Source organism: Camelus bactrianus, chromosome 3, assembly GCF_048773025.1.
Source record: "Camelus bactrianus isolate YW-2024 breed Bactrian camel chromosome 3, ASM4877302v1, whole genome shotgun sequence".
Lineage (NCBI taxonomy): Eukaryota > Metazoa > Chordata > Mammalia > Artiodactyla > Camelidae > Camelus > Camelus bactrianus.
This window is the reverse complement of record NC_133541.1, coordinates 101,052,175-101,067,917: the sequence shown is the minus strand read 5'-3', so window position 1 is coordinate 101,067,917 and position 15,743 is coordinate 101,052,175. Positions and strand designations below refer to the sequence as shown.

Sequence of the window (15,743 nt, the reverse complement as noted above, 5' to 3'; positions counted from 1 at the left end):
TGACCAGGAGGGGTCTATAAACTGCAAGTTATGGAAAATAAGGGGTTTTTTTTTAGTTAATAAAGTCAATATAGTGGAACATCTTGGATCAGTATAACCATCTGAGGTTCAAGTAGAAGTTGGAAGAAGGGTTTAATTTTTTAACAATCGTATTAAGATAATTTACATGCCCATAAAATTGACCTGTTTTAAATGTAAGTTTATGATTTTGACTAAGTTTATGGAGTTGTACAATTCCTCACCACAATCCCTCTCATCCCCTACTCCGATCCCAGCCCGGGTGACCACTGATCTGCTTTGTCTCTAAAGATTTATCTTTGGTGGACAGTTCATATATAAATGGAACCATACAGCATTACATCTTTTGGGTCTGGCTTCTTTCACTAAGCATAATGTTTTTGAGGTTTATCCACAGAACATGTAGCGAGCAGCCCATTCTTTTTTATTGCTGCAGAGTATTCCATTGTGTGGATGTACCTCATTTTGTTTATCCAGTAACGAAGGAATTAAATTTTAAGTAGGTGTGTTTTAAGACAAAAATCGTTTTAGAATGAAGTGAGAAAGGACTTAGTGATGACAGCTAAACTGGAGATGTCTGTTAAAGGAGAGACCTTAAAGAGATTTGTCTCTTAGGCCTGTGTTTCCCTCGTGGCCCAAGAGCAGTGTCATCCTGCCACGACTAGTTCTTAATGTGGATCAAGTGGGCTGTACACTCCTGAGCCAGACTGGGCCTCTGATACTACTCAGGGCTTCTTGGAGAGGAGCAATTATATGTTTAGGGGCAGAGATAAGAGTGGGCCTAGAATATTTTGTTGCCAGAAAACAAAGATGCTTTAAGAAAATGTCCAAGCCAGTACTGAGAGGGCAAAGCATCCAGTTTAATGAGGCTCCCATTGGCCAGGCTGTGACAATTTCATCAATAAAGAAGCACTAAGTATAGCTAGGTGGAACAGGTTCAATCTATCCATAAAACCTCAAGTGTGATACTCAAAAAGGTAATATTAAGTATATATGGAGTTGTATTTCAGGAAGAGTGGATGGGATGTACTTCAAGTTTCATCATTTAGTAAAAAGTAGCAGCATGTTGACATAAAAATGGACATCACCTCTCCCATTCAATACGTCTATTTATAAAGTAGACATGGATACAAAAGCCTGGCCTCCTAGCCCCACCCCAGATAAATCTATGCCTTACTCCCTTACTTCCTCAGCTCTCTGCTCAAATGTCATTTATCTGAGCTCATTCCTGACCCTCCAACATAAAGCAGCCATCCTGATTTCCCATCCCTCTTTGGGATATTTTCTGATGCCTCTTCTGGAAACCAGAACTGTGATGACATGCTAGTAAAGCATGCTTAAATTTTCAGTAAGACATACTGTGACAGAATCCTGAGTTACGAAATAATAGGTAAATAAAACAAAACAGTAATTTGTTGGGGGAGAGGTAATTACGTTTACTTATTTATTTTTTAATGGAGGTACTGGGGATTGAACCCAGGACCTCGTGAATGATAAGCACGTACTCTACCACTGAGCTATACCCTCCTCCCCAAAACAAAACAGTAATTTGGACCTCAAGGGTGCCCTTAACACCAACTATTTTCCCCTAGTCCATTCAATCTCCTTAAAGACTAATTTATCCCAGTGTTCCACAGCAGAACTATTTACAATAGTCAAGACATGGAAGCAACATAAGTGTCCATCAACAGATGACTGGATAAAGAAGTTGTGGTATACATATACAACAGAAAACTACTCAGCCATGAAAAAGAATGAAATAATGCCATTTGCAGCAACATGGATGGACCTAGAGACTATCATATGAAGTGAAGGCAGAGAAAGACAAATATGGTATCACTTACATGTGACATCCACAAAAATGACACAAATGAACTTATTTACAAAACAGAAACAGACTCACAGACATAAAAAACCTATGGTTACCAAAGGGGAAAGTGGGGAGGGATAAATTAGGAGTTTGGGATTAGCAGATACAAACTACTATACACAAATTAGATAAACAACAAGATCCTACTATATAGCACAGGGAACTATATTCAACAGATTGTAATAACCTATAGTGAAAAAAATTTTTTTAATATATATATACATATGTGTATGTGTGTGTATAAATGAACCACTCCATTGTATACCAGAAACTAATACCACATTGTAAACCAACTATACTTCATTAAATCAAAAAAAAAAAAAAAAAAAACTAATGCATAAGATCTCAAGCCTCCAATCCCTTTTTCTCCAGCTTTTCTCTCAGCTGATAACCTTGAAAACAGAAGCAATCAGGAAAGAACTTCCACAAGTTCCCTCCCTCACATACACCTGCCTGCCAGCCCTGCCCTCGCTGTTTGCCTTCTTCCTGTCACTTGCTCCTTGGTCACTCCCTCTACTTGTGCACCAGATCCCATCTCTTCCTGCCTCCTTGAGGGCAATGCTCCAGCAAGACCCTCTCTCAACTGCAGCATCAAACTGTCCTTTCCCAGATCACCCCCGTCAGAATACAAAACAAGCTTTAAAAACACAACTCTTTACCCTGTTTGTCCCCTTCTATAATAGCCTCATTCTCTGATCCCCTTTGCAATAAGCAAAATTTCTGGAGTTACCTATACTCTGGCTCTAATCTCTCTCCCTCCATTCTCTCTTTCTTCTGGTATTCCCCTTGTGCACATGTTAACACACCTTTTGCAACTGTCTCACAGTTCTTAGATACCCTGTACCCTTTTTCTTTTATTTCTTTTTCTCTTTACCTTTCAGTTTGGGACGTTTCCACTGACAGATCTTCAAGTTCAACAATTCTTTTCTCAGCCGTGCTTTCCCTACTGATGAGCCCATCAAAGGCATTCATTTCTGTTTTTATTTCTGGCATTTCTTTTTGATTCTTTGAGTTTCCATCTTTTGCTTATACTACCCTTCTGTTCTTGCACGTTGTCCACTTTTTCCGTCAGAGATCTTAGCATGTTAATCATAGTTATTTTAAATTCCCAGTGTGATAATTCTAAAATCTCTGCCCTATCTGAGTCTGATTCTGGTGCTTGCTTTATGTCTTCAGACTGTTTTCCCCTGCCTCTTAGCATCCCTGTGATTTTTTTTTTTACTGAAAGTTGGATATGAGGTACTGGGTAATAGGAACTGAGATAAACAGGTTGTTAATGTGAGGCTTTATGTTTATGTGGCTAGCAGCTAGGCTGTGTTTTAATGTTTGCTGGAGGTGTCAGAGGCTTCAATTTCCTTCAGTGTCATTTATTTTTGTCTCCCCTGTTGTCTCTGGATTTCCCTAGAAACTCCTTCTTAAAATAGAGGCTGTGACTTGCAACTTTTTCAAAAGCTGTAATCCATTGCTATGATACTGGAACCCTATAGATGTTAAGGTATTAGGGAGAGGCATTCTATAATCTTGTCATTAAATCTGTTTTACTTTACTGGGCTAGAATCTCTGGGCTGAGACCTACAGAAGTTTCTTAGCCTTTCTTTTTCCCCCCTCTTATGTGAGACAGGAAGGCTAAAGGGGGCTCCAGCCATTCAGCTGTCCTTCCTTGAGGTCACAGAGGACTCCAGCAAAGTAGTTTTCCCTGAGGGCAGGCTTCTGCCATGGAAACAGAAAGCTCTGGGTGTATTTCAGGATGGCCACTTCCCGGCTCCCCTCTGCACAAGGCGGTTTCTCTGCCATCTTCCCAGTGAGAACCTGACAGAGCTCCTGAAAGTAAAACCCCTCAGACTAGCTCCCAGGAATTTTTTTTTTTTAAGTTGTAATAACATTGGATACTTGTTGCAGATTGCTCTCTGGAGTTTTAAACTCTCAAGTGAGTCCACATTCAGCCCCCTAGCAATTCATTTAAATCCTGATTATTGACTCCAGCAGCTTCTACCTTGGGTGAACTAATTTGTATTTTCTGCATTCTCCTGCCTTTCTAGTTTTTGTGGACGTTTGCCCTGTGACCTCAATAATCTGTTGGATCTAAGAAAGTTAATTTTCAGTTTGTTCACTTTTTTCTTGTCGTAAGGATGCCCCATTCGTTCTCAAACACTCCAGACTTTCACCTCCCCTCCACTGAAACAGCACTTGTCAAAGTCACCAACGACCTCTACAGTGATTGCCAAGTCACTTCTTAGAGCTCATATTACTTGACTTATTTGCAGTATCTGACACAGCTGACCACTCCTTCTTTCAAATCTGAAGTGGCTTCCATGATATCACACTTTGCTGGTTTTCTTACCTTACTGGCCACACTCAGTCTCCTTTGCTAGTTCCTTCTCATCCCCTGAGTTCTTAACATTTAAAAGTGTCCCAAAATTCAGTCTTTGGACCTCCTCTCATAAAACTGACTCTCTTCGTAATTTCATCCAGTCTGATGGCTTTACATACCATCTATTCATTGACTCCCATATGTGAATCTCCAGCCCAAATCTGTCCCTTGAACTCGACTAGAATATCCAACTGCCTACAACATCTGCATTGAGACAACTATCAGACGTCTCAAAGTCACCGATCTACAACTAAAGTCCTGCTCTTCGTTGGCCAGTCAGTGCTACCTATTGGTTTCTCCATCTCAACTACTCAAGAAGACCTAGAAATCAACTCTGATGCCTCACTTTCTCACATTATACATCCAATCTGTCAGCAAATCCTATTAGTTTTACCTTCAAGGAAAGTGCAGAATCTGACCATTTCTCAAGATTCCAAGTGCTGGCCCACTGGTCCACGCCACCTGCACTTCTCACCTGAGTTACTGCAGCAGTCTCCTAACTGATCTGTTTCTGCCCTGGCTTCCCCTGCTCACCTAAATCATAAGTCAGACCCTATCACACTCCTGCTCAAAGCCCTCCAAAGGCTGCCATCTCAGGGTAAAAGCCAAAGTTCACCCAAGGCCCAGTGCAGTCTGCAGCACTCCCCACTCCCACCCCACCTTTCAAAATTTTCCCTTCCTCAGTTTGCCTAAGTCCTTACGGGCTACCAGGGAGCCTTCTAACATGCTCCAACCCCAAGAGCCTTTACCCCTGCTATTCCCTCTGCCTGGACTCCCTTCTCACAGGTGTCCACAGGTCTTCACTCCCGGGCTGCCAAGCCTTTGTTCAGGTGCCATCTTGATGAAGTCCCTTCCACTCTTTAATATTCCAGCACCACTCTGCCTCCTCTAGCTCCCTATTCCCTCTCTCAACTTCTCTCCAAAGCACTTATCTTCTGATAAACCATACAATTTGCTCAGTGTCTGTCTCCTTCCACCAGAATTTAAGTTCCAAAAGGACAGCGAGATTTATATGTTTTAATCACTGTTACACTCTCAGCACTTCGAAAAATAGTAAGGCTCATAGTGAGGTATTCAATAAATATTTGTTAAATGAGTGAATGAATACTAGGAAATACAGTAGGTTGCAAGAAATGGAATGGGATTGAGAATAAGACAATCACTTTTTAAATTGATATGCATTTGTGTTGTATTAATATTAGTTTAGTTTGTCAACTCAATGGGGAAAAAAAGAGCAAAGTAAGGAAAAGAAGTAACTGTGCTGACTTTCTACTTATCAACTTGGCATCAGAATCTCACTAAATTTTCAATGTGCACAATCTTCTCCAAAGCATCCTCTGGCTCAGAGACACATGGGACTACTTGGAGTGGTAAACATTCATGCTACCTGAATAACTGCAAAGTCTAGACTATGGTGCTGAAAGTTGATAATTATCATAAACAGCTTTCTGACCACAAACCCTCAACTTGGTCGGGTGGCCGATTTTTTTTTTAATTGAGCCAAAGTTCAGAGAACAGACGGTCTGGCTACTCTTATCAGTATTAGAGGGCACCCCAGTGTTACAATTCCTTGGTCTGTCTTAGTGGTTTCAGCTATAACTTCTTTTCTTTATTTCACTGGTTGCAGGCAAGTGCTACTCTCAGGAGTGACACTTTAATGTCACTTCATAATTGGACGTCAACTATGGTTCAAGAACAGTTTTAAGTGGCCTTACAGTTTTTGATAATACTGCTGTTCTCGCCTTGGTATCATTAAATGCTATTCTGCCTATCAAAGTGTATAACAGACTATAATGAAACACAATGAGGAAAATTAAAATTCCAGAAATGCACCTGCTCTGTAACAAAATACTACTCCTGTCATAACCAGTTTTTGCATTTGTAACGTGGGAATTGCTGCCACCTGCTGGTAGTGCTTATGACAAAGTTAATACTTGGACTTCCCAAAATAATAGTCCAAATTTTAAATTTTCCTTCTAACTCAGGAAACCACATGAATGGCTTTATGATTAGCATATATCTGATTAACTCTAATTTTCTCTTAACAACAACAAAAAATAAGTATATTAATGGATTTCTAATGTAAACTAGAACTCTCTACTACAGAAAAATGACCTTGCTGCCAGTGTTATATGTCTGGGAATATGGCTGCCAAGGGTTTTCTCCCTTATCCATCTCAACAGGAAGGGATGTAGACACGAGATGCTCACTCGCTGGGTTCAGCACTGAGCTGAGGTGGCAGGCTAATCCTCTCACACTAGTGCAGAGCCTTGTGAGTCCAGATGACCCATAAGTCTGATCAACTTGTCCAGTGCTTAATGATTTCCTCGTGAAGCTGAGTAGAAAAATGACCATAACAAACACAGAGCCTACAACTCCATGTACACCCAGTGTCTTTAGAAATAACTGATTTAAAGCAACCAAAAGACCAATCAGAAAAGAATTTCACTGATTTGCTGAGCCTGCTAGGATTAGGTAATCAGTCTCCAAGAAATGGTTTTTGGCTCCTGACCAATACAAATGCATCAAGATATAATGTTTATGCACTACTACTAATAAAAATATGATGGCCAAGGGGAGCCCAAGGAGACATGATGACTGCAAGTAATATGTGGTGTCCTGGATGGGATCCTGGAACAGATAAAGGTAATTAGGGAAAAACTAAGGAAATATGAATAAAGTATAGACTCTAGTTAATAATGTATCAATGTATCAATATTTGTTCATTAACTATGACAAATGTATCATACTAACATGTTAATAATAAGGAGATGGGTTTAGGGTGTATATGGGAACTTGCTGTACTATCTTTGCAATTTTCCTGTAAATCTAAAACTATTGTAAAACAAAAAGTTTACTTAAAAAAATGAATGGGACAAGATTCATCCCAATTGGTGAAGGCAGGCCCTGAAGTTAGTTCAATCCCAAGCTTAAAAAGTCACAAAACTTCTATATTGACTTCAAAAGTTATTCAGCAGGTTATTTTCATTTATCAGTTCTTGGTCCAAACCTTTCATATAAAATCAAGACATGCACCCTCTTCAAGCAGGTTTTGGCAAATTGCAAAGGGACCCTCTGCTCCTTCACTTCCACCAAAAGGACCCATAAGGTTCATGTCAATTTATGACAAATCTCAGACTATTTGTGAAAAAAGCCTTCATGAACTTAAGCTAGATACATAAAATTCTTTGTTCACTCATATATCTAGTTGATAAACCAATATTCCACAAACTCATTTATTTCACAGGTCTTATGGGGGGTTATCCCAATCTTATATTTTACTCAGAGACAGAAGTACTCTACCCAAAACTATACTATCTTAAAATTAGTTCATAACTCATGCCTCAAAAATAAAACTTGACAAGCCCTATTATTTTTGTGAAAATTGAGGGGTGAAGATTTTGTATGGGAAGATGAAACACAAAATTAAGGCTTCTCTCCTCCTTCCACTACCTCATCAACAAAATGTGCAACAGCCTAAAATAAAATAATCTCTAGCAAATATCAACTAGCCCTGAGCCAAACAGCTTCTGAGTGGCCACTAGAGAAAGATATGAGCTGAACTCCTATTCAGCCACTGAGAAGAGCCACTCTTCTCAAGCAGTACTGAATAATTGTCTTAATTTCCATTTCTAATCTTCAACTTATTCTTTAGGTTAACTTTAGTTCTTACATAAAGTGTGCTGAATCGAAGTCCATAAAACTATGTGGTTTAAACAAAACATAGGCCCTAAAATCTAAGTTCAGTCACAAGCCCAGGCAGAGGAGGAGGCACCATTCCATGCTTCTTTCTGCTCACTTTAAGAATATGTGTTATACACTGCATAGTTTTTAAATGTGATCAGTTGCCTTGGTGACAGAACACACAGCAGCAACTCTGCTCTCATTATAAGACAATTTTTAAATAATTTTTATTTTTAAGATTAAGCATCCTCATCAACAATCCAGAAACAGTCCGTGCTCTTCGGATACACACACATAAAACGGTTATAAGTGATTCCTCAATTTTCAATGACAAGGTAGGAAAAAAGAACATGTTCACACCTGCAACTGAAGTCCTCTGTCCTTTTTCCCCCAAAATCTTATTTTGCTACCAAGCCACTCACCAAACCATAAGGAAAGACAATTTTTTTAAAAGCCAACAAAACCCAGAAACAGGGATCTAGGTATCAAGCCAAAATTATCCCCCCAAACAGTGCTGTTGCAAAAAAAAAAAAAAAAAATGGATAGGAAGACAAATTTCCATAGCTCATTAGAGAAGAGCTTTAAAAAGAATTCAGAAAGTTAGGACGGGAACTATGGTGGTGTAGTGTTCAAAAAGCAAAGATAATGAAAGTTCAGCTGGTTTAGCTTGGGAATATATTAGGCTTTCTCCTATCTCAGCAGAGGAAATAAAAATATTAGCTGCTGGAGCTAATAGTAAAACTGTCCCTACCAATGAACGGTAGGGTGAGCGTCAACGGAGAGAAAGGAGAACAAAAGGTAGCAAAGACAAGTTGTTTTGAATCTAGGCTCTACTGCCTAGAAGACAGAGGAAAGCTGCATACGGCTGAAATTCCTCTGAGCCAGTACCAATAAACTATAGACTTGGCTCAAAACCAGTGGACTATATGCCACGAAGAAATATATCTGGTGACCCATACTGCTTATGGTATTAAAAATATTTTAATAATTATCTATAAATTTCTATTCTGAAAAGCAGTAGATCAAAATGACAGTGGGTCATCCAATCAGTGATAGAGCAAAGAGCTTCCTCCAAAGAAAACTAACGTAGCAGAAATTCAGGTTGGAAGGAATGTAACATGGAGTAAATGGGATCAGGCTCTCAGGACAGTTTAATAAGGCGCCTACCCACCCCAGCTATCAGGAGTATACTGAGGGAGCTCCCTTAGATGTCTTAGCGGGATGCTTCTTAGAATAAAAAGGTCTGTAAGTTTAACTCTTGACCCCTCTTCTCCTTACCTAAAGCTTGGGGAAGAAAATAAATATTTACTTTTTAACTATTCAAAGCTTCAGCACATTATAATATTTAATATTTTCTAGTTTCCATTTTCTGAACCTTTGGCTTAATATTTCCTCAATTATGTTACAATGAAAAATGTACGAATGTGCCTTAATCAGTAGTACCACATGAAAATATAAACTTTGTTCTTCCATATCTTCTGCCTAGGAAGAGTGAATGAATGGTACCCTAAATATCCTGCAAAGTTACTTTGTGTACTTGACAAAAGATTAGGGCAAACCATTCCACGTCCGTATCTTGAGCAGCAGGAGTTAACTAGTCTTCAACCTCATCTTCCCAAATATCTCCATTAACATCCACAGCATGGAACAACCTCGAAGCAGAAAATAAGGTACACTTTAATACACCTGATAGAAATGGAATAAAATTTCTTTCCTGTTTTCAAAAATACTTTCTGTACTCTTCTGATAACATCTTTGCATATCTTTCCCTCTTTAAACATTCCACTGGGGAGGGCTGAAATATGGGTCCCTCTGAATAAGCTGCCTTAAAGTTTATAAGAATAGCCCTTTTAGGATTCAGACAACTCTCCAGGGCCAAAGATAAACTATAATAGGAGATAGGTATCACAAAACTGATACTCAGTGTGGTACAATATCTGGAATAAGCCACAACTAGGATAGTCAGGCAACCTAGAACCTGAACTCCTTCAAAACACTGTAACTCTGTTACATGCTAACCACTCCGCTCTCTCCATCTTCACTTGCACTCTCCATCTGTAGAATGTTTTACAGTTGCCAATGTCTTTTTTCCTTCCCTTATGTTACTTAACATTTATGCAATTTTCAACACTATATTCCCAACGGTTCATGGGCAGAGCTTGCTTCTTCAATTTATCTTACAGTTTGATAACACCAATGATTGTAGGTACTCCACAGAGGCCTGTTAGCAAAGATTATCAACTGCTGCTGAAATTGGAGCTGCTGGAGAATAGGCTATTCATACTGTGTCAAGGCATCACCCTACAGACCACTTACTAATGACAAAAAGAAAACTTACTTTTACAATGGAGCAAATGATAGAACTGAGCATCATACCAACAGCAGAAAGCCTGACACTATGGATCTGATGTGATACTATATGAAGTACATCACCCTTCATTAAGTATTCATGCCAAAAATGCTACTCTAAATCTAGTCAAACTTCAGTCCAGATTTAACTTCCACTGACAGGAAACAGAAAGGATACAGAAGAAAACTAAAAGACTCCATGGAGAACCAAAATCCAGAAGGTAAGAGGTTATAGAGGGTAACAGCCTGGACTCTTCAAAGTCAATGTTCCCCCCTAACACATACAAAGAAAAAGTGGACAAAACTTTTCTCTATTAAACTAAAGAGACGGAATCAAAGAAAATGGTTGAACTCAATTAGATTCTGGTTCAATAAAACAGGTTTAAAAGATATTTTTAGGGATAATGGAGAAGCTTTAAGTATTTTATTAGATGATAGTATGCCATCACTGTCAAACTTTTTAAAGCATTTTGTTATGTAGAAGAATTTTCTTATCTTAGGAAAGACCTGTGGAAATATACAGAGAAGAAGCATCTTATCTCCAGCTTAGGGTCAAATAGTTCAGCAATAATTTAGTAAACAAATACGGCAAAATATTACCGATTGTTCATTTGGGTGGAAGGTATCCTACTAATCATAGTCCTATCCTTTCAACTCTTCTCTACGTTTGGAAATTTTCACTATAAAAAGTTGAGGAGGATAAGAAATAAAATTCCCAGATAGTATATTTTCATCATAAAACTCATTTTCAAGAAAGTCTCATATATAGGGGAAAATACATAAGAGAATTCTCTAAATAGTCAGAGTACTTAAGTAAAATTAACTGGACTCATGGTCTGCAAATCAAGTACCAAAAATTGCTACCGAGACTAGGGGTTTTGTGTGTACATACCGGTTAAAACATGGGGAAGCAGGATCAGTGAAATGTTTATAAGGGTTTGCTCTAGAGAGCGAACCCATACAAATCCAGCAGAAATACTGCATACAGCCAGTACATGTCATCTTGTTACATCCGTCTAATTTCTGGTGGGAGAGATAGAAAGAGAAATGCACATGCCAAAATGCTACGGTACAACATTCTCCTAGTCTTCCCCACTTTCCAGTGCAGGGTTGAGATGTACAGATGACACACTGATAACTGTTGAAATCTAATTCTTTTTCATTACAAGTAAAACACAGAAAATACTTAGCAGGTGTTCCTACAACTAGATACTTAGCAAAATCCCTTCTGATGAACAGTAGACCCAAGACAAACACGTACACTGTAAGTGAAACATGTAATTAGATTAATATTAAAACGTTTGGGTTTAATACATGGGATTTTATATTCTCTACATAAATCTAACTAAACAGTACCAAGTCCCCCACTCTATCACAGAGCTGAGGCATGTCAGAAGTGGTTAAACAGAATGCCCATGTCCTTAACGGAGTAACAGGCATCACTACCAGGGCCAATTCAGACATAACGGGTTGGAACAATAAATTAAACGCAAAGATACATTTTGATTTTAAAATATATTAAGATTTTTGTCAAGAAGCAATAGATTTATCTATCTTGACTCAGATTGATGGGAAAATTCTCTATTTCTTAAGTAGGTACTTGTTAAATAAGTGTGCTAAATTCTAGGATAAACAGTTCTGAGAAGTCAGGCTTGAGGTTTTTTGGGTTTTGTTTTTTTTTTTAACTCACACAGATGAGTTAAGAGTTGATTGTAGCTCTAGTATGGCCTCCTCATAACCCATTCAATTTTGAGATGGCTATAATGTGAGAACAATTGTCACTGTACGAAAGCACTTTGAAAAGGGAGGTCTACATACATTTAAGGTCAATACCAGTATTTCCAGTAAACTTGCAACTTCCAAGTAAGAAGGTTTAATAAATACCAAAGTGTGTTTTCTTCATTAGTCACAAAATCAAAAGGTTTCTTGAGGAAATTATAACACGCTTGCAAGTAGGTTTGCCTCCAAGTCTGTCCCCAAACCTTTACCTCGATAGGAGTCCCACAGCACGGGCAGCTCTTTGAGTTCTTTTCTAGCCACTCCTTACTTTCCATCTCTTCCAGTGCCTTCTGAATCACCCTCTTACCATATCTCTGTTCCAAAAATCTTTTATTGGCCTCATCTGCTTGCAGGTACTCATTTCGTAAGTCTATTAATTTCTCTAGAAAGTGAAACGGAAAATTAACTTTCATACAACTTTGTAATGCTGATTAAAACCATTAAAAATGGCCATAACCTTTGACTACTCAATAATGTTATTTCTGGGACTCCATCATAAGAAATTAACCCAGAGAAAAGTTTATATGCACAGAGATGCATGTAACAATGGCAAACAAATTAAATGTCCAAGGGAATAATTATGTGTGAAAGAGCCACTTAATGACATTAATATTTAGTTATTAGGATGGTTATAACTCAATTAAAATACTCATTACAGAATCCAGAAAAATTTTGCACATTTAGGTTGTAAGTAGGTAAAAATTACACATGCACAAATGACAGAGAATGAAAAGGAATCAAAAGCTGGACTTGTTACAGGTGACAGAATAATAGCTTATATTTTTCCTTTGATCTTCACTTATGAATGTTGGTATGTTTGTGCAACTAGTAGTATACAGTGAAAGATTAACTTCTCTAAATGATACAAAGGGTGGAACAGAGCTGATTTTCCATGAAGTCAGCATCATTCACCATTTGATAACAAGACCTACCAAATTAAACAACAGCACCTTCGGCTTAAGGGCAAAGACCAATTGTTCAATACTCCATGCTAAAAAAAGCCAGTGAATAAAACTGACCACCTGCATGTACTGAAAAACTCCTCCTGTCAACTTTTCCCCTTGACACTCTTCAATCTGGTTTCTACTGCTTTATCACTTAACTCAAATGGAATGGGCAGCCATTCTCAAAGGCTTTATTTATAGACAAAGGCTTTTGCTCACAAAATTACCTTAATTTTTCAACACAACTAATTAAAGACCTCCCTCAACAATGTTCTAGTTATTTTATTAATTTACTCTCCTCATATTATTTAGAGTTTTGTTTCCCTTTTGATGCAGTGGACATCTTCTGAGGCAGAACTCTATCTGCACTTTTCCTTCACCTGTGAATCCTTTCTCTGTTTTGTTCATTCCCATGGCTTCATCACTTCTACTTAGATGTAGTAGACATGTATTCTGTTTATCCTGTCACTTTTGTCCCCTCTGCTAATTTAAAGCATTTTTTGTGTTCCTAGACATCTTAAGGACAAAGGTTACTGCTTTTATGCTCTCCAAACAATAAAACTATTAGTATATCATATATTTCATATGGTCATATCCAATACAGAGATATAGACAGAGACTGCTAATTTTGCTGAAGCTCCCAAGCCTATCTTCAATTTCTTCCTCAAATATTGTGAAACATCTGAAATGTACTTCAGCCTCTCAATGATAAGGATACAGAGGTCTAAAGTAAAAGCTTATACTCTGGTGAGTTCCCCATCCCAGCTGCCTATGGACTATAAGACCTGCTCTAGGCAACTGGAAGTACTGTATTTACTCATTCTCCTCTCAGGGTACTTTCTTGGAGATAATGACACTCTGCTAACCATTAGTAACTATAGTAATACTGGTATTAACACTTACCATTTTGCATTTTACATGCATTTTACATCCATTCTCAAACCATCTACGGTGAAGGACCAATTTTTTTCCCCCACCCTGTCAAGGACCAATACTTTTGGAAATATAATCAAATGAATTATTAGAAAAATGAAAGTAATGCGACAATGAATATATATATATATGTTCATGTATAATTGAAAAATTGTGCTCTACACTGGAATTTGACACATTGTAAAATGATTATAAATCAATAAAAAATGTTAAAAAAAAGAAAAAAGAAAAATGAAAGTAAGCTTAAATTTTTATTAGATCTGATATAAAATTACTCTCTGAAATCATTATTAAAGTTTCAAACACTGACTCTCAGTTCCTGTATTTATCTTGTCACAGACCACTATAACAAGTATAACAACTTTAAATAGCACTCCAACAGGTCATCTGAACCTTACAACAACCTTAAAAAGTAGCTATTGTTATCATCCTTGTTAGTGTGAGAAAGACTACGTCACCAAAGTTTAGTTATATTGATGAAGAGGGCCTGATTTCTCAATCCTTATCTAGGTCAGAAATGGCTAACAGGTTTCACCTCCTGTGCCTACCTTAAGAGAGGGTGGCTTTCACTCTTTTTTAATTAAAAAAATTTTTTTATTGAAGTGTAGTTGATTTACAATGTTAGTTTCAGTTGTACAGCAAAGTGATTCAGTTATATATATATATATTTTTTCTTTTCAGATTCTTTTCCATTATATGTGATTACAAGAAATTGAATATAGTTTCGTGTACTATACAAGGACCTGTGTAGGTTCTTGTTTATTTCATATACAATGTGTGTCTATTAATCCCCACAGAGGATGGCTTTCTGAAGTGCTCTGTTGAGGAAGATTCTGAGGCCTCCCTGGGCTCAAGGAGAAAGCACCTGATGATTGATCAGACATGTGTACCATGGAAACGAGTGACAGCTTAGACGCTATGATTTGCCAACCACGATCTACCTTATTCCTTATTCATAGATGGAAATTACCTTGTCATCCCTTCCCTGGAATGCACCCCCTTGATATGTGCATGGCTTGTTTCCTGCCTTCCTTCAAGTCTTTACTCAAACCACTTTGCCAGCGAGGTCTCCCCCTGGTTTTTCTAAATAAAATCCCAAGCCTCTACCCTTTCAGAACATTTTATATCCTGTCCTTGTTATATTTTTTTTCTCTACAGCATTTACCATCATCTAATATTCTTACTTATTTTGTTTGCCTATCTCTCCAATTAGAATATAAGTCCCATGAGGCTGTTTAGTCCCTGCTATGTCTCCAGAACCTAGGACAGTAACTGACAAAAATATCTGTTGAACAAACACTTCCAAGTTGAAGGACTGAAATTATAGGCTTTTTTAGGGGGGTGGGGGGGCACTGGGAGACTGAGGTCACACGGTTACAACTTACCTGCAGTCACCTTACATGGAGACACCCCATGGTAGGTCAGTCTGCACAAAGTACAGAAGGCAAAATTGCAGCTGGAGCAGATGCCCATTGTGCAGCCAGGCTCCTGCATCACAGGCAACTGGCAGCATGGGCGCGGGCAGTAAACCACATCTGCCATCAGGTCCAAGGTGGACTGGAGGAGAAGGCGGTCGTAACGGGCAAATAACTCTGCTTCCACTAGCTCTTTGACCTGAAGTTAAAAATATAAGATACCACAGGTTTGATGATTTCCCAACGAGTCCTAACCCTGAGGAGATCCTTAGGATGCTGGTGTAAACCAGATGCACATAAATTAAAACACTCTACCTTACTTCAAAATCAAACCCAGGAGGGGAAGTCTGTATCTTCCCTGAGATGACATGATCACATGA

General features: G+C 38.3%; 1 protein-coding gene and 1 non-coding gene across 14 annotated transcripts in view; both read right to left on the bottom strand.

Annotated features, from left to right (window-relative positions):
• Positions 1-1,473: 1,473 nt before the first annotated feature.
• TRNAD-AUC (transfer RNA aspartic acid (anticodon AUC)) lies at positions 1,474-1,546 on the bottom strand. The gene has a single exon. It is a non-coding gene; the product is annotated as a tRNA-Asp (tRNA).
• Positions 1,547-8,140: 6,594 nt separating this feature from the next.
• The window catches only part of RNF14 (ring finger protein 14), a 41,284-nt gene continuing 33,681 nt past the window's right edge, over positions 8,141-15,743 (bottom strand). For all 13 annotated transcript variants that reach the window (XM_074360853.1, XM_010950550.3, XM_045513374.2 and 10 more), the window contains 4 exons: positions 15,334-15,562; positions 12,281-12,453; positions 11,185-11,315; positions 8,141-9,595 (listed from right to left, as the gene is read on the bottom strand). In XM_074360853.1, coding sequence (XP_074216954.1) covers positions 9,538-9,595; positions 11,185-11,315; positions 12,281-12,453; positions 15,334-15,562 — 591 coding nt within the window. In that variant the 3' untranslated portion in view covers positions 8,141-9,537. The remainder of the gene's footprint in view (positions 9,596-11,184; positions 11,316-12,280; positions 12,454-15,333; positions 15,563-15,743) is intronic.